This window comes from Danio rerio, chromosome 18 (genome assembly GCF_049306965.1).
Source record: "Danio rerio strain Tuebingen ecotype United States chromosome 18, GRCz12tu, whole genome shotgun sequence".
Taxonomy (NCBI): domain Eukaryota; kingdom Metazoa; phylum Chordata; class Actinopteri; order Cypriniformes; family Danionidae; genus Danio; species Danio rerio.
The window spans coordinates 3,142,009-3,162,795 of record NC_133193.1 but is presented as its reverse complement, the minus strand read 5'-3'; the positions used below and the strand labels follow the sequence as shown (position 1 = coordinate 3,162,795).

The following is a 20,787-nucleotide window of genomic DNA, read 5'->3' as shown; positions in this document are numbered from 1 at the left end:
AAGATGGGATAGTAATATTGACCAAAGCAGATTTTACATCCTAAAAATATATATAACCCTTCACATGAGGACTTCGGTCAACTGTCTAACGCCATCTTGCAAATGGATAATAATAGTAATGTTAATAATAATAACAATAATATTAATAAAAATAAGTAGCATGACCCCTTTAAAATGTTTTTAATGTATATAAACTCACTCCTTTGACCCATATATACATATATTTATTTTTAAATATACCTATTTTTCAGTGATTTGATGTGGCATTTTCATTTAGACATATTCAGCAGAAAACTCAATGCACTGATGTCCCACTTTACAATAAAGTTCCATTAGTGAAAAGCATTTGTTAATATAAACAAAAAATGCATTCATTACAGTCATTAGTAAATGAAAATAGGCATTATCTTGTTAACCCACGGTCCAGTAACTAATGTTAACTAACACAACTTTGGATATTAATAATGATTAGCAAATGTTACTAATAAATGGTGCACAAGTGTTGTTCATATTGTTAAACACTTTAACATTATTACACGGCTCACTGCGATGCTCGATTCTGATTGGTCAAGAATGATATTCAGGTATGTTATCAGGTATGTTACTCCCTGATAACAACTGATTAAACTAATAACACACACTCATCGGAGTACGACAGTCAGTGAATATATTTAATCTACATTTAAAGACGAATTTATTAGCCCTCCTGTGAAATGTTCTTTTTTTTTCAATTATTTCCCATTGATTAATAGAGATTTATAAACATAATGGTTTAATATGTTTATTAAACCATAATAACTGATTTATTTTATCTTTGCAATGATCATATTTTACTAGATATATTGAAATATACTAGTATTCAGTGTCAAGTGACATTCAAAGGCTTAACTAGGTAAATTAGGTTAACTAGGCAAGTAATTGGACTTAATTTGTTAAGATGGGATAGTAATATTGACCAAAGCAGATTTTACATCCTAAAAATATATATAACCCTTCACATGAGGACTTCGGTCAACTGTCTAACGCCATCTTGCAAATGGATAATAATAGTAATGTTAATAATAATAACAATAATATTAATAAAAATAAGTAGCAGTTAGTGCGTTTATCATTCCGCAAGCTTTAATTAAAGAGAGTTCATAAATTAGATCAATGTTTTATGTCTAATAGTATAGTTTTGTGGCAAGTAGTCATGTGATAAGTGGGATAATGTACATCTAGACGGTTGTTATTTCAAAATAAAGCCCTTCAGTCTTGTATAACAGCTGCTGATCAACCTGATGGACAACTGGCTAGATGTACATTATTCATTACAGATTACACGGCTGTCTGGATTACTCTGATTGGTCAGTCACAATATTTTTTTCCCAGAAAACAACCGCTAAATAACACAGATTCAACTGGGAATTTCAAATCATCTTGACCATCAGTGAATACCTTGACATCTATAGTTATATGCTTCTCTGTCACACTGCAGTTTTTGACTCTCTGGCGCCATATCGTGACTGAATAATGCGCAGGTTAGTGTATACTCCATTCAGCTGTTTTCATTCGTCAGCTTTGCCTTTAATTAAAGAGTTAATAAACTATTACGGCTCAGAACAATGTTTTGTGTCGAGTATTTACGTTTTGTGACAAGTAGCCGTGTAATAAACAAGATGAAACACATCCAGGACAGTTGTTTTTCTCATAGAACTGCTTTTAACCTGCTTTATTCTGCCAGAATAACTGGCTAGATGCACATCATCCCTTATTTAAAGCGATAGCTCACCCCAAATATAATTGACTTGCCTTTGTTTTGAAAAGCTTTACAAGTTTCTTCTGTTGTTTTTTCTACTATTTGATTACAGATTTTCATCATCTTTAGTGTTCAACAGAAGAAAGAAACTCATATACGTTCCTAAGCACATGAGAATCCATAAAAAAGGCAGTGAACATAAGATTTTGTGTGAACTATCCCTTTAACTAATGGAACCTTATGGTAATGTGTGACTGAAGAACACCCGTGACACACATCTATCCTGATGCATTGTGGGTATTTGGTGTAAAGTGCTCTGGAAATGTGAAGACTGAGCTCCAGGTGAAGATGTAAGAGACATTCGGTCCATCACTGAGATTAAAACAGAGTGAAGCGTGGGGTTTACGCTGATTATTAGCATGCACACTTGCTCTGCTCGGGGTCGTGTGGTTCTGTCAGGTCGGCGGTGCTGTGGCCGTTGCTGCGGACTGTCCCGTCGGGGATCCAGGATTTATCCACACATCTCTCCATGCGCTTCATGATCAGATCCAGCAGAACCTCCACCGCACGACTCACATTCTCACCGTTCGCCGCGCTCGTCTCGAAATATGGCACGCTGAGGAGAAAAACACACTTCAGTACATTGAGAGTACATCATTACAGTCGTATGAGCATAAATCACATGCTGATCACCAGTTCATTACTTCAAATTATTAATTAACTACGGAGAACATCATTACAGTTGTATTTAAATTAGGGCTAAATGATACTGGAATAAAATGTTGTTGCATGTTGCAAAGATGATATTTCTTACAATTTTTACGAAAATTAAATATATAAATTAGAAATAAATCACAATACTGATCTCACGTGCTGGCCATGTTACTTTAAAAACATAAACACAATTACATGGTGTAACCTTATGGCAATTACTTTTTTAATTACTATGTCTGAAAAGAAATCAGTATGGAATTTATTTACTTGACTCAATACTTAAAATCCCCATAAAAGAAATTATTAAATAGACAACAAAAATTAAATCTGAGTCAAGCCTGGCATTTTAACTTTAATTTTTGAAAATTCTTTCACATTTTGTTAATACACAACAGTTAAACAGAAATACTCCTCAAAAAATACAGTTTCAAACTAATTACTTCATATTTCATACATACTATATATTGTTGTTTATTTCCGACTCAATTTCATTGTATCATTTATATATTTAATAAATTCATTTAAAAAGAAAATAACAAAAAATAAATGCAAAACCCCTTTTGTTGTCCTAAAAAAAAAAAAATATATATATATATATATATATATATATATATATATATATATATATATATATATATATATATATATATATATATATATATATATATATATGTGTGTGTGTGTGTGTATGTATTATTATTGTTGTTAATATTAATGACAATTATTATATGTAAAAATATATTTTACCTTTTTATTGTATTATTTTCATGACCATTATAAAAATATTTTTTTTTCTAAAAATTTAATTATAACAAATTATTTTATATAATATAAAAATAAAATATAAATAAAACATAAAAGTCTGAAAAAACATAAATGTAGCCTTGATAAGATGTACAGATATTTTAAAAATAGTATTAAATATTCCAAAATTTCAACTAGTAATGTAAGAAATATACTTTTTTTCCCTAATTTTAAATATTAATTTTATTATTATTATTATTATTATGAATTAAAATCATTATGTTAAAAAATATTGTAACATTTAAATTTCTTATTTAAACAACCGAGTGACAATAAATGTATATAAAAACAAGTGATTAATGCATTTTGAAGTAATATTTTTAAAAACAACATAAACAACATAAATTATATAAATAAAAAATATTTAGAATATATATATACATATACATACATATATATATATAATTCTAAAAACGTAATTAATACAAATAATTTTATATAATATAAAAATATATATATAAATAAATCATATAAATTAAAACAACATATAAATGTAGCCTTGATAAGATGTATGTAAAAAGTCTTAAATATCCTCAACATTTGACTAGCAATGTAACAAATATACATTTTTTCTTTTTATAATTGAATATAACAATCATTATTATTATTATTAATTCATTAAAATCATTATGTTAAAAAATATTTAACATTTTAATTTTTTATTTAAATAACCGTGCGATTAATATATGTATATAAAAACAAGTGATAATAAATGCATTTTGAAGTAATAATTTTAAAAACAACATTATAAATCATAAATAAAAATTATAAAAATGTTTAGATAAAAAATATTATATAATAATATATAGAAAAAACATTATATAAATGTAGCCTTAGTGAGTTGTACAGATATTTCAAAAATAGTCCTCAATATTCTAAACGTTTGACTAGCAATGTAAAAAATATACATGTTTAATTTCCCTAATTAAAAGAACATATTAATAAGAATTATTATTAATAAACATTATTTTTACTGAAATTTCTAAAAATAATCCTAATTATTATAATCCTAAATAACATAATATAAAATAATATAATATAATATAATATAATACAAAGTTTTTACTATTAAATGTTACATCATGCATAATTTTTCTAAACATAATCAAGAGCAAATACACATAATTCTCCTGACGTTTTCATGAGAGCAGCACACACTCAGCTGCATGATAAATTGTATCAGGGTGTGTGAGTGAGTGATCACTGCTGCTATACGGAGCATAATCCTGCATTCAGCTTGTCCGAACTGAAGACGCACATTAACACAGTCAATATTAGTTTTTCGGTATCCCGCATGTGTAGCGTGTGACATTTAACAAGAGCCGTCCTCATCTTAGGCAAACACTGGAGACTCGGCCCTTAAAACAAACACGCTTCGAGACGCTGCACCTTCTGAACACAGCACAATATCAGCTCAGATAATATTTCTACACCTCTATGAGTCAAACTTTATATTCTCATTTTAGACAGAATCGTGCAGCTCTAATATATATATATATATATATTGGGACAAAGGCAAGCTGACTGAAAGCAATATTTTAAAAAAGAAGGTTTAATAGAGCAGATCCAATAAATTCATTAATTCATTCTTATTTATCTGGGGTCCCCACAGCGGAATAAATTGCCAACTCATCCAGCATGTGTTTACACAGTGGAGGGCCTTCCAGCTGCAATCCATCACTGGGAACCATCCATATACACTCATTTCACACACATACACTACTGCCAATTTAGTTCATCAATTCCCATACTGTGCATGTGGTTGTGGTAGGGGAAACCGGAGGAAACTCACGCCGATACAGGGAGAATATGCAAACTCCACACAGCAATGCTAATTGGCCCAGTGGGGACTCGAACCAGCGACCTTCATGCTGTGAAGGCACAGTGCTAACCACTGAGTGATACTATAAATGAAGCCGTTTAATTTACGACTGTCAAAAAAATCAAAAAGTCTCCTTTCTGACAATTAAATCAAAGCAGACTCTTAATTTTCTGACTTAAATTAATGTTATTGGGTTATGTTATTTTTCATTTTTCTAATCTAAAATGGAGCTGTTTACATTTTAACCCAATTTATTGAGTTCAATAAAAAAATGTGCAGAATAAAATCCTAATAAAATCATGACTGTTTCCTAACTCTCGGTTGCAAAGGAAATCAAATGCTTTTAGCTGATAAACACTGAGTTCTGATGAGGTGTTGAGTCAATATTAATGCAGTATTGGCTGAATGTGACAGAAACAAGCATCTGGAGTTTCTCACCCGTATTTCTCTGCCAGTTCTCTTGCGTTCTCCGCTTTGACGGCACGCTGCTCCTCCAGGTCTGATTTATTTCCACACAAGACGATATCAGGATTCTCACAGTACGCATGTGTCTGCAGCTGACCTGAATGACACGTTACAACAAGTAATTTTTCAACTATCATATATTTATGACAATTATTTAAAATAATAAATAGTTATAAAATAACAATATTCTTATTTTCATGAAATTATTATTGAGCTAAAGAAAATTTCAATTACAATTGTGTAATTATAATCAAATACATGCTTACAAATGGTTTCACTTTCTCAAAAAAAATTACATTAAAACCATTTATAATTATTATTTTTTAAAATGCAGTATAGCTGTAATTATGATTGTATCATCAAAAAATATTTATATTATTAGAATCATTTTCAAAACATTATTACAATATTATTATCATTATTATAATCTTTATTATTTTAGTAAATTAGCAATTACTACACTGGTGTTTAAATTGAAATTATAAACAATGTATTTTTATATATTAATAATAAAAATAATAATAAAAATATTGCTGTTAATTTTATACAAGTATTATTATTATTATTATTATTATTATTATTATTATTATTATTATTAAGCTGAAATAAAAACTACAATAATCATGTTATCCTTTATAACAACAATATAATAATAATAATAAAAATAATATTGTTATTTTATTTTATTCAATTATTATTATTATTATGGTAAAATAAAAAATTGTAATAATCATGTAATAATAAGCAAATAAACATTTCAAAATGGTTTCACTTTCTACTTTAAAAATACAATTATTAATAAAATTACATTAAAAGTATTTATAATTATTTTTTAAAAATGTAGCATTGTTGAAATTATTATTTTTATTTTATCAAAATATAATTTCTATTATTAGAAAAAAAATTATAACATACTATTACACTATGATTATTATCCTAATTATTTTTATAGATTAGCTATCACTTCACTGGTATTTTAAATAAAATAGCATATAACGTATTTTTATATAACAATAATAATAATATTAATATTATTAATAATACAATTATTATTATTTTTTATTATTAATTATTATTATTGTTATTATTATTATTATTATTAGATGATCACTCTAAGCTGCTAGTTAAAATACAATTAATGAACATGTGTTTATTTAAAATGAATATTTGAATGTAATTATTAAATTTCCATATGTATTATTAAAAATAAGTGATATTAAATGCATTTTGAAGTAACAATAAAAAAAGGATTTTCTTACTCATCCAGTTGCGCACATTCAGGAAGCTCTGCTCGTTGGTGAGGTCAAAGAGCAGCAGAAAGCCCATCGCATCTCTGAAGAAAGCAGTGGTCAAACTTCGAAACCTGCGGGAGTGTTTACAGGAGAAAACACTGCTCAAACAAAAGTGGAAAACCAGGATAATGCGATCTGTCTGGTAAATAAAATACATTGCAAATAGCGAGAAATTGTATTCAGGTCCACAACATCTGACGTACAGTTGAAGACAACATTATTATCCCTCCTGTTAATTTTGTAATTCTTTTTCAATTATTTCCCAAGTGCTGTTTCTTAATGGAGAGATGATTTTTTTCAACAGGTTTTAATAACTCGTTTCAAATAACTGATTTCTTTTAACTTTGCCATGATGACAGCACATAATATTTGACAAGATATTTTTCATGACATTTCTTTACAGCTTAATGTGACATTTAAAGGCTTAACTGGGTTAAAGTCAGGGTAATTAGGCAAGTTATTAGACAATAGTGGTTTGTTCTGCAGCCAATCAGGGCTAATAATACTGACCTTAATAAAAATTAAACTTTAATTACAGCTAGACTTAAAGTAATAAGTAAATATCTATATATATATATATATATATATATATATATATATATATATATATATATATATATATATATATATATATATATATATATATATATATATATATTTATAAAGTACAGTGAAAAATGTCCTTGCTCTGTTAAAAAGCACCAGGGAAATATTGGGAAAAAAAAACATTTTACAGGAGGGCTAATAATAATAATAATAATAATAATAATAACAACAATAACAATAATAATAATAACTACCACAATAATAATAATAATAATAATAATAATAATAATAGTAACAATAACAATAATAATAATAGTATTTTTTTTTTCAACAAATCCTGTAGTCATGCATATTGAAAACATCACACAGTATATAAACTTAAATATTTAAGCTTAATAATTCGGGATGCTCTGATCAGGATTTTTTCAGCTGAGTACCGTTTCCTTGTCATAGTGATTGGCTGACACAGAGTACAGATTCTGATGCTTCAAGCTTTATGATGCATTAAGCACATTTTCCCACTAAGTATGACACTTAAGTGGAGATCTCTGCTTACCTAAGAGAATAAATTAAGGATGTTGTATATAATCCCTTAAACACATCTCTTATAATAACCATTCAGGTGTAAATATATCATGGCCAGAAGCAGCTTTACAGAAAATAATATAACACATATAAAAATTGGTAAAAAAATATTACAAACAATCACTCTGCTCGTATCACAGCAGCTCAAAACACTCAATGCCTCACGCGAGTCGCACCAATAGACTGTATAAACAGAGGTCACACCGCATCTGTATATATTTTAGTTGTGAAACGAGCACATCGATCGCTCACGTCTCCACACGTCATGTACCTTCTACCTTCTTAGGTGTAGTTGCTGCTGCAGTCAATGCATAAAATACGGGAGCACAAGTGCGACTTCCTCTGCTTGTAAACTCCTAAACATACACCAGATAGGTTCATGACATAGGCCAGATTAGCAAGTACCAATCGAGTCATTAAATGTAAATATTGGCCAGTCGATTGGAGCATCCCTAGTAATAATAAATATAATAGAGTAATAAGATTAAGCGGAGAATTTATTTTCCGAGTCATCTCAGATATTTTGAAGCATCAAAACAGATTCTTGCACGACTCTTTATGCCTGTCATTATGAACATTTTGTCTTTTAAACTTTTAAAGCTGAAGGTTCAGATAAAATCTGCTCAAAGATAGTAGGACAGCGTCTTCAAAAGTTACATGATGTTTCTTATTGCAAGTAGCTCCCAAGGCTGGCTTAAAGTATTGTTTGCAACCCTAATCATGAGGAGAATCATGAAGTCTTGATTTAAAGTCCCATGATTTGAATCAAGTGAAATTGAAACATACATTTGTACGTCAGACTGTCCTAAGGCTAAAAAAGATCAGTGTAAAATAAAAACACTAATAATTTGTGTACTTAATTATGTCTTGTCTGATTGTAAACAGTTTGTAACATACTGTTATGCAATAAAAAAATTCTGATAATAAAATTACATCATCATTATTATCATCATTACAAAAGCCATAAATAAAACCTCACAGACTCTCATTTGAGATTTCATGCGAATAAAGAGTTTTTTCACCTCTCCTGTCCGGCCGTATCCCAAAGCTGGATGTGGATCCTCTGGCCTCTGCCTGCTGTGCCATCAGGACCACTGGATTTATACACCTTTCAGAAAAACAGTAGACATTTCATCTCATTTAAAGGCACAGTATGTCATTTGCACCACTAGAGGGCGCGTATTCACAACAAACAAAGTAGCATTTTGATAGTGCTGTGACTGTGTGTGGTATCATGGGAGTTGTGGTCGTCATCATCCTAAGGGACTCCTGCAGAAATTGATGGATGATTAAAGTATTCAACACTTACCGTGTAGTATAAAAAGGGAGAAAGAAAACGGCTGAAAACTGAAGAGAAATAAAAGAAATGCATCACTGGATTTATTATTTAACATTTGGAATAACGTAGGTCGGAACAAATAAAACTGTTCTAATGCTTTTTGTTCATTTTAAGGAAAACAATTTACATATTGTGCGTTTAGCTGTTTACCTATTTGCTTTAAAACATTTTAATTGAATAAAAAAAGACATGGAAGCTAACCTGAAAATATTCACAAATAATGTTATACATCCCCAAAGCATTCAAAAATTCAATTATACAGGTAAAGATGTTGTCTAAAGCAGTGTTTCTCAACCACATTCCTGGAGGAGCACCAGCTCTGCGCATGTCTCCTTAACCAAACACACCTGATTCAGATCATCAGCTCATTACCAGAGACTGAAAGACCTGTAATGGTGCAACAGACAAAGGAGACATCCAAAACATGCAGTGTTGGTGGTTCTACAGGAACGTGGTTGAGAAACCCTGCTTTAGACAACATCTTTACCTGTATAACTGACAGCATAATTGAGTACATGCCATTTTGAAAATGAATGTTTCTCCATTCTTCAGTGAAAATAGGCATTTTATTTTGGTGTGTTTAAACAAAACAGATTTATTAAAAAGATATATTAAAATAATATTTTAGTCACCAAACATATGTAGAAATTGAAAGATAATTTAATTAAACTCAATCAAAATGATGCAAAAATAAATTACAACCTACAAAATTTTTTACATTTTGTTTTTTAAGTTTTAAATTTGTATTTAATATTTTTTCTATAACATAAATTTGGGTGTACTAGTTTTTGGATCATTATCGAAAGTTATTTTGTTAGATAAGCTCCAGATTTGGCTTCAGTACTGACTGATCTAATGTATATGATCTATATGACTAACATAATGTACAGGCCCGTAGCCAGGAGGGGTTCGGGTGGTTTGAAAGACCCACCCCCCCCTCTGACAAAGCCCAGAATTTGGCCCCTATATAAGCTCATCAGTCCCATTTTAGACAGTGTACCATCATAAATTGTGAACCAATAGAAGAATACTTTAAGAAGAATAACCAATAAACGAAGGCTTTTATTAATTAAATGGACAAATGTCTGAGGAAATAAACGGGCCAGTTTGTTATTTGCATATAGACTACAGTTTTTTTATTTGGCCACACTTTATTTTGATAGTCTGTTTGTTGAATTTAAGTTGCATTGCATCTACACGCCAATTATTTCTCATTAGATTATAAGTTGACTGTTAGGTTGGGGTTAACCTTGCAAAGTTTCTTATAGTCAATTAAATGTCTGTTAAAGAAGCAGCATCAACAGATATTAGGCACACAGTCTACTAATACTCAAACAGACCATGCAAATAAAGTGTTACCTTTGTGAACAGTTATTAACAGATTGCCATTTTTTATGATTACGGATGATTATAAATTATAATTTAGCATTTAAAATAAGTTATTTTTTCATATTTCTAAAATTCTAATCTCAGTACATTATATATGAAACTGTAATAACTTAGTTTAAATGCACATTTGTAAATAAACACAATTTTGTACACAAAAAATAGTATGACAAGCACTCTGACTAAAATGTAGGAAGGATTTTTGTTGCATCAAAAAGTGTGGTAATAATAACCATCCAACAAACTAATCCAGCACAAATTAGTGGTTTAAAAGTTACTAAAATGCAGCACTTGAACCTTAATTTGAGGTGAATAACTACAAAAAGGTCCACTTTTTGAGAAAAAAGAACCACCCCTTTTAATAGGCTGGCTAGAGGCCTGATGTGTACATGAGATGTCGATGATCTCCAACTGTATTTTGCTATCAGATTTATCATTAGAACACCTTATCCTATGCCTTACCAACATTAAGATCTGGATGACCAATAATTCTCTGCAACTAAATGAAAATTAAACTGAAGTGCTCCTATTATTAGGTCCTGCTGCTACCAACAATTCAATTACAACTCAGCTAGGATTCCTAAACAACAATCTGCACAATTATGCCAAGAATCAGAGTTATTTTTGATCCACTTTTCCAGTTTGACAAGCATTTAAATGCAGTTGTGAAGGGCAGCTTTTTCCAACTTAGATTGGTTGCAAAAGTTAAACCGTTTCTTTCTAAAAAAAATAAAAAATAATGATCTAGAAATTGTAACCCATGCTTTAATTTCCTCTCGATCAGACTACAGCAACTGTTTGTGCATTGGTCTACCACAGTCAACACTCTTTCGCTTACAGTTGAATCAGAATGCAGCCATCAAATTAATCACAGGAACTAAGAAAAGAGATCATATCTCCCCAGTCCTTGCCTCATTGCACTGGCTTCCTACAATGATTTTAAAAATCCTTCTTTTCACATATAAAACAGTTCTGCCCTGGTCTATATCAGTGAACTTATTAGGCCATATACAGTTTGTAGACTATTAAGGTCCCATGATCAGTTCTTTTTGTCTGTCCCTGGGTCTCGCTGCAAATCAAAGGTGATCAAGCTTTCTGTGTTGCAGCCCCAAGGCTCCCTTTGAACATCAGGATTTCCCCATCAATGGATGCTTTTAAATCTAACTTAAGGATTTATTTTTACTCCCTAACCCTTGAGTAACGCACGCATGATATTTCTTATCTTCATTTAAGTATTACATATATATTTCTTTTCTTATATTTTTAATACAAGTTTTTTTTTTATGAAATATTTTATTTTACTGTAAAGCACTTTGGATCAACTGCGGTTGTGTAAAATTGTACTATATAAAAGTTTGCCTTGCCTATATGAACAAGTATAATGTTGTGAAGCTTCCTATTAAAAACCTAAATTTTCAAAGATTGTTTTGGGAGGGGTGTACTTATATATGCTGAGCACTGTGTGTATATACAGTATATATGTGTATATAACATATACAGTTAAAGTCAGAATTATTCGCCCCGCTGTTTATTTTTTTCTCCAATTTCAGTTTAACGGAGAGAAGATTTTTTCCAACACATTTCTGGACATAATAATGTTAATAACTCATCTCCAATAACTGATTTATTTTATCTTTGCCATGATAACAGTTCATAATATTTGACTAGATATTTTTCAAGACACTTTTATACAGCTTAAAGTGACATTTAAAGGCTTAACTAGGTTAATTAGGTGAACTAGGCAGGTTAGGGTAATTAGGCAAGTTATTGTATAATAGTGGTTTGTTCTATAGACTATCGAAAAAATATATAGCTTAAAGGGGCTAATAATATTGACCTTAAAATGGATTTTAAAAAATTAAAACTGCTTTTATTCTAGCCAAAATAAAGCAAATAAGACTTTATCTAGAAGAAAAAATATTATAGGAAATACTGTGAAAATTTCCCTGCTCTGTTAAACATCATTTGGGAAATATTTAAAAAAGAAAAAAAACAATCAAAGGGGGGTGAATAATTCTGACTACAACTGTTTTTGAGTATGTTTACGATAATAACGTGTCAAATTGTTCAATCGCTGGATATTCTATATTCTTCTTAACATAATTCTATCAAATGTCTTGCAATAATTAATAACTACACAAATGTTATGTGACATCGCAATGTTGCACTGTGATCAGTCGAAAGTATATGTTTCAGCTTGTTTCAAATTAAAAGTACTTTTGGCGGCTAACATTGAAGTTTCTCTCGGACACATTAAACACATACCGTACACAAAACCTAAAATAATTTCAAATTTTGGTATTACACCCCGCTATTTATGTTTTAAACAATAGGAAATTAAATGTGATTGCCTTTGTTATGCTTATAGCTGGAAGGATTATATTGCTCAGAGGAAAGATCATCTCCAACATTTAACCAATGGTTAATGGATGTTTTACCAGTTGACCTTAAAATTAATATGGTATACTATAAGAGGCTACACTGTACATATAATATATACAGTGCAGCCTCTTGGCAATCTGTTTTAGACAGGATAAAGAAGGTGAACTCCTCCGTCATTTCAGAAGAGTAGGTCTGTTTATTTTTATAAATAGATTCATTTTCTAATAAAAATTAAATGTATATGGGTGCAGCAGGGGAATTATTGTGTTTGGAAGGTAACCAAAAAAGGTAAAGCTATAAATCTAACTGTATTGTATATTTTCTGTCTGTTTAGAAAAAGACGACAAATGTGACATTGCAATGTTATAATGTGCTGGTTGCCAGGCTGTTACTAAGCTGTTTGCAGATAGTGTTTGTTGTTATGAGTAAGCAGTTCCAGGAATGGTGAATGTGCTTTTCCCAGTCAAACACCCTGGTTGAGATGTGGAAGTGTGTGACTCTGAACCATCAGTGTTTGTTTGATGTTTGAGCTGCTCAAGTGTTTGTTCTAGAGGAGGATCTGCATATGAAGCTGAGAGGATCCTGCACCCTTCTTTCCCAGAAACACACACACACACTCTGCAGCAGGTTCTTGATACTGTGGGAAACCATCTGAGTATCTAACCACCCATCCAATCTACCCATCTATCCAAGTATATATCTATCCATCCCTCCAGTATCCCTCCATCCAAGTATCAATCCATCAATCCGCCTGATTAACTATCCGCCCACCCTAATATCTATCTTTCCTTCCATCACAGTATCTATCCATCCATCCAAGTACCCATCCATCTGAATATCCTTCCATCCATATACACATCCATCTATTCTTCTGAGTATCTATCAATCTATCCATCCATGTATCTATCCATACATCCGAGTACCCATCCATCAGACTACCTATTGATTATTCATCTGAGTGGTTATCCATCTGGGTACCTATCCATCCGTCCATTCATCTAAGTATCCATCCAATAATCTATCTATGTATCTATCTATCTATCCATCCATTTGAGTATCAAGCCATCCATGCAAGTACATATCCATCCATCCATCCATCCATCCATCCGAGTACCAATCCATCCATCCATCCATCCATTCGAGTGCCTATCCATCTTTCCATCCATTCATCAGAGTACCAATCCATCCGGTACCTATCCATCAGAGTACCTATTCATCTATTCATCCAAGTATCTGTCTATCCATCCAATCCATCCATCCATGTATCTATCCATACATCCGAGTACCCAACCATCAGACTACCTATTGATCTATTCATCTGAATGGTTATCCATCTGGGTACCTATCCATCCGTCCATTCATCTATCTGATTATCTATCCATCTATCTATCCATCCATCTAAGTATCCATCCATCCAATTATCTATCTATGTATCTATCTATCCATTTGAGTATCAAGCCATCCATGCAAGTACATATCCATCCATCCGAGTACCTATCCATCATCCATCCATTAGAGTGCCTATCCATCTATCCATCTTTCCATGCATTCATCAGAGTACCGTTCCATCCATCCATTCATCCAGTACCTATCCATCCGTCCATTCATCTATCTGATTATCTATCCATCCATCTAAGTATCCATCCATCCAATTATCTATCTATGTATCTATCTATCCATTTGAGTATCAAGCCATCCATGCAAGTACATATCCATCCATCCGAGTACCTATCCATCATCCATCCATTAGAGTGCCTATCCATCTATCCATCTTTCCATGCATTCATCAGAGTACCGTTCCATCCATCCATTCATCCAGTACCTATCCATCCAGTCATCCATCAGAGTACCTATTCATCTATTCATTAAAGTATCCATCCATCTGAGTATCTTCCCATCCATTCATCTGTCCAAGTACCCATCAATTCATCCAAGTACCTATCCATCCATCCATCCATCCATCTGTCTTTCCATCCATTCATCTGAATACCTGTCCATCCATCCATCCATCCATCCATCCATCCGAGTACCTATCAATCCAGCCATCCATCAGAGTACCTATCCATTCATCCGAGTACCTATCCATTCATCCATTCGAGTAACCTATCCATCCATCCATCCATCCATCCATCCAGGTACTTAAACATCCATCTTTTAATCTATCTATCAATCCATCCATCCATCCATCCATCTATCCATCCATCCATCTACCTATCTTTCCATCCATTCTTCCGAGTACCTATTCATCCATCCATCCATCAGAGGACCTATCCATCTAGCCATCTATCTTTCCATCCATTCTGCCAAGTACCTATTCACCCATCCAACCATCAGTACCTATCAATCCAGCCATCCATTAGAGTACCTATCCATCCATCCATCCATCCATTCATCCAAGTACCTATCAATTCATCCATCCAAGTACCCATCCATCCATCGATCCATTAAAGCACCATTCATTCATTCATTCATTCATTCATTCATTCATTCATTAATTCATTCATTTGAGTATCTATTCATCCATCAATCTATCTATCCATTCATCCATCCATCCAAGTACCTATCAATCCAGCCATCCATCAGAGGACCCATCTATCCATTCATCCAAGTATCCATCCATCCGAGTACCTATCCATCCAAGTATCCATCCGTCCGTCCATCCATCCATCCATCCATCCGATCACCCATCTATCCATCCAAGTACCTATCCATCCATTTATCCGAATGTCTATCCATCCAAGTAATTATTCATATCTATCAATGGAGAATTTCAAAGTCACGTTGATCGGGCCATCCATCAGCGGATACATTATATGTCATCTCTTAGACCTTTCAGAACTCCATCCATCTATTTATTCATCCATCCGACATCTATTCTTATCATCTACCCATCATATTACACAGTCTGCCTCATGCCATATATCACATTCCCACCAGTTTATCCCCCCTCAGGGCTTCTACTGTATTGAGTAAAAGCATAATTGCTGTGAGCGTGTCTGTTTGCTTTCACAGGAGCGCACCAATCCACATGTGTTTTCTCTACATCTAGTATTCATGACGGTGTTCAGACAAACGTGTGCATCTCGCTGCATCCAAGTCTGCGATTTACACATGAATGGCTGTTCTTGACCTCTGGGCAAGTTTCCATGTGTGGTGACGAACAGAGCTGAACAGGGCGATGGGATTTCACAGTCCGGTAAACCCCAGCTAAACATACTTTACTAAACAAGTAGGAAACACATACAGCAAGACTGTGAGAAAAAGTTTCAAAGATTACCAAAGGTGAAAGCTCATTAATAAATAACATAACAAGTCAGCATATAAACAGCAGATATAGTGGAAAACAAGATTATCAGTCCTCCTATAAACTTTTAATTGTTTTTCAAAAATTTCCCAAGTGCTGTTTAACAGAGAGAAGGATTTTTCAACACATTTTAAAACATAAAGTTTTAATAAATCTTTTATAATAACCAATTTGGTTTTTTTTTTTCGCCATGTTGACTGCAATGTTGTGGACAGCTACTTTATAAAGTAATGCATTACAATATTGAGTTACTTTTATAGGAAATAATGCACTATATTACTTTTGAGTTCAAAATTTGCAGGGGGGGGGGGGTCTTCTTTTTTTTTAATAGAGGAGCTCTGCAATTAACATCACACTGTATAACCTTCGTTTACCTTTTTAAAAAACATAAAAAGTTCATTCATTCATTCATTTTCTTGTCGGCTTAGTCCCTTTATTAATCCGGGGTCGGATTAACACACACACACACACACTCACACACTACGGACAATTTAGTCTACCCAATTCACCTGCACCACATCTCTTTGGACTGTGGGGGAAACCGGAGCACCCGGAGGAAACGCAGGGAGAACATGCAAACTCCACACAGAAACGCCAACTGAGCCGAGGATCGAACCAGCGACCCAGCGACCTTCTTGCTGAGGCGAACGTGCTACCCACTGCGCAACTGCATCGCCAAATAAAAAGTTAATGTAGGATAATGTTATCTTCAGAGAAGTTCCTGACCCCAGAGCTATACATGCTGCATTTACAGATTAATGAAAGTTTACAGCAATAACTTTGTTACTTTTGTCCTTTTTGTCTCACTGAATCACTGTCCATTCAGATAATCCTCTTTTCCTTTTCTTCAATGCACTCAAAATAATGAGAATACTTATTTATGTAAAGCTCTGCCTTCTTCATTTCTGTCTGTTCCGGCATTCTCGCACTGAGTGCATGATTTAACGTGACTACAATTATTTTAATTCAACAATTTTTAAAAAGCAAATTAACTAAGCTTAAAAGTAACTGGCTTTACACTTTTTAAAAAGCAAGTTAAACAGTTTTACTTATTTTTTAAAAGTAACGCATTGCTTGTTACTTAGAAAAGTAATATTATTACGTAACTGGCGTTACTTGTAATGCGTTCCCCTTAACACTGGATGACAGTACATAATATCTTACTAGTTATTTTTCATGATGATGCATTTATTTATGCTTTTCCATTATGGGACTTTGATCTTTCCATCATTTTGAAGTTTGAATTAAAAAGTTACTTTTATTCATAATTTTAATAGTTTGAAGTGGTAAATTGTCTGAGTTGGGGCTTGTAATAAACTCTGTACTTTTTTGTTATACAAATATAATTTTGTATACATTATTTCTTATACAATAAGCAAAAGTGTCAATAAATTTTGTCATTTTGTTAAAGTGTAGAGTCAAAGATAAAGGTCCATTATGCAACTCATAAGTGTAAATAAACAAACAAACAAAAAACTAAGAATCATGAAATACAGTGGCGTAGCGGACGGGCCCGCAGGGCATGCACCGCGGACGGGCCACGCGTGATTAGGGGGCCCCGCGTTGTCACGATTTTCAATAATTGAAAATCCGGTAACCGCAATAATCAAACTCCTGGGAACAACTGTGGTCGGAACCAAAGTTTACAGGTCTGTGTTCTCTGAACTCTCAAACGGTAGACTACTTAATTTTGATTGCTTGCCGCCAAACCGCGTCATAGCTCATACCATAAAGTTGACTTGATTTCAAATCATCCTCGACGCCCACATCGGAGAAGATGCGCCGCGCGACTCCTCGCCACCGGTTCTCATTGAAAATGAATGACTTCCGGCTACTTTGACGCTCTCGCAGCTTGTTTGTGAACGCTACCTCGCGTCGTCGCTCCACCCCGCCCCCCTTTCCCGCTCCTTAGTTTGTGAAGGCTTCCCCACGTTTTCACTCCACCCCCACCCCCTTTCCCGCTCCTCAATTTATGATCGCTTCCTCGCATCGTCGCTCCACTGACTCTCCCCGTCCCCTCAGTTTGTGATCGCTCCCAACACCACCACCCCACCCCCCAATCCCTCCAGGGGGGCCCCCGCATTTTGCGCTACGCCACTGATGAAATACAGAAACTATTTTAGATAGATAGATAGATAGATAGATAGATAGATAGATAGATAGACAGACAGACAGACAGACAGACAGACAGACAGACAGACAGACAGACAGACAGACAGACAGACAGACAGACAGATAGATAGATAGATAGATAGATAGATAGACAGATGGATACATTTAACAATAAAGTTGTATTAACTAATGTTAGTTAATGCATTTACAAACACAAACAATGAGCGAAACATGTTAATTAGCGTTAATATAAACAGTGTTTTGACATTAGTATTTAAAAAAAGTGCAATTTAAAGGCTCAAGAAGGTTAATTTGGGTATTTAAGCAAGTAATTGAACAGCAATGGTTTGTTCTGTGAATAATTAGTAAAATAATGTTTACAGGAGCTCATAATATGGATTTTTACATATAATTTTTTTCCAGCCATATTAAAAGAAATAAGACTTTCTCCAAGATAAATACACTGTGAAAACAGTCCTTTCTCTCTTGAACATTACTTGGGAAATATTTTAAAAAGAATAATAATAATTTAATGTATAACAATTGTGTCTTGAGCTGAATGCACTGGTAAATGGATGCCAATGTCATTTTTAGAGCCAGTAATGAAGCACTCACCACTCGTTTTTCTCTGAAGTCTATTCCCACTGTGGTTATGAATTTGGAGTTGAATTTGCTGTCTGTGTACTGATATAGGAAGCTGGTCTTTCCCACCCCAGAGTCCCCCAGAGCGAGGAACTTGATGAGGTAATCATAGTCCCCATCGGACATGATGAGAGCTAAACGAAGACCTGCCAAACACAAACACAAAAGATTTTGTTAGGCCTGTCATAATAATCAATATTTCGACTCATCACACAACACATGGACACTGATTATTTAGGTGATGCAATATATATCGCCCATACATAAAAACCAATTCTAGCAACAATTTCGCTGATATTATATTATATTTTCATGTGTGTGTCTGACAGCAGATATCACAGCCTCTGTCACTCTTTACCTTGCACTTCTGTGTTAACATTTATTATAATTTATTTAGTTAAAATTTGTTAAAATGACTATAATTAAATTAAATATTATTATGAATAAAATAAGATGTGTTCTTTGGAAGAGTGCACTTGCATTGTGATGATATTATATTGTCATTCTGGCATTATAAAATGAGAGGCATAAAATGATCTTAAAATGACATTAATATAGTTTATCACAATATATTTTGGTGCAATATATCTCAAAACAAAATATAGATATCGTGACAGGCCTAGATTTAATGTTTTGCTTTTATTTTTTTATATATATTTTTATTTAGTTTTTTTTGTTAGTATTTTTTGCCACAATTTTATATTTTCTATACTTTTTAGTGTGTGTGTGTGTGTGTGTGTGTGTGTGTGTGTGTGTGTGTGTGTGTGTGTGTGTGTGTGTGTGTGTGTGTGTGTGTGTGTGTGTGTGTGTGTGTTAGAGAGAGAGAGACAGTAGATGAATAACTAAAAAATAAAATAAAGATAAATATTAAAATACAGACTGATTGATTGGAATTTATAATAAACAATTAATTATTTACTAATAACTTGTGCGACAACCTTCCAATGCCTTTCATCATCTGTACGCTGATGATACAGTGATTTATTGTTGCTCTCCTTCACTTGCTCAGGCCATACATTCTCTACAGTCTGCTTTTATCATTGTTCAGTCTCATCATCAGGATCTTAAATTGGTTTTAAATGTAGACAAATCTAAATGAATGATTTTCACAAATTGCTCCACTCCTGGATGGACCACTGGCGAAGGTGAACAAATAAATTTAGTGTCCAGCTACAAGTATTTAGGCTTTCTACTCGATCAGGAGCTTTCCTTCAAAGAACACATAGCAAATTTGGTTCGAAAATTGAGGGTTTTACTATCGAAACGCATCCTGCTTTTGCCCTAAAGCTCGTAAATATTTGGTGTCTGCAACATTTTCACCATTGATTGATTATGGTGATGTTTTATATAAAAGTTTCAACCAAATGTTTTTAGCCTTTAAACTCTGTTTATCACAGTGCTCTAAGGTTTGTTAACGCACCATTCGGAACTGTATGCCAAAACTGAGTGGCCTTCTCTGAATGTAAGACAGTACACCCACTGGATGAATCTGGTATACAAGGCTATTCTGGGACTGGTGCCTTTCTACCAAAGTTCCCTTCTTCATAAGTCAAAAAGCCAGCATGCACTATTTTCAAGTGAATCTTTTGACGGTTTCTCGGGTTCGAACTGAAATGGGGAGGGGAGCCTTTAGTTATGCTGCTACCTCATCCTGGA

The 20,787-nt window shown here is 33.1% G+C and overlaps 1 protein-coding gene across 2 annotated transcripts in view; it reads right to left on the bottom strand.

Annotated features, from left to right (window-relative positions):
- Window positions 1-875: 875 nt before the first annotated feature.
- Window positions 876-20,787, bottom strand: part of rab27a (RAB27A, member RAS oncogene family) — a 39,296-nt gene continuing 19,384 nt past the window's right edge. Inside the window, exons 2-7 of one of the 2 annotated variants that reach the window (XR_012393782.1) lie at window positions 19,105-19,277; window positions 8,989-9,074; window positions 6,803-6,906; window positions 5,517-5,640; window positions 1,838-2,354; window positions 876-1,749 (exon numbers count right to left, since the gene is read on the bottom strand). Coding sequence is in view for 1 of the 2 variants with exons in the window: in NM_001030257.1 (NP_001025428.1) it covers window positions 2,153-2,354; window positions 5,517-5,640; window positions 6,803-6,906; window positions 8,989-9,074; window positions 19,105-19,257 (669 nt within the window). In the remaining variant the exon portion in view is untranslated. 2 annotated transcript variants of the gene reach the window in all.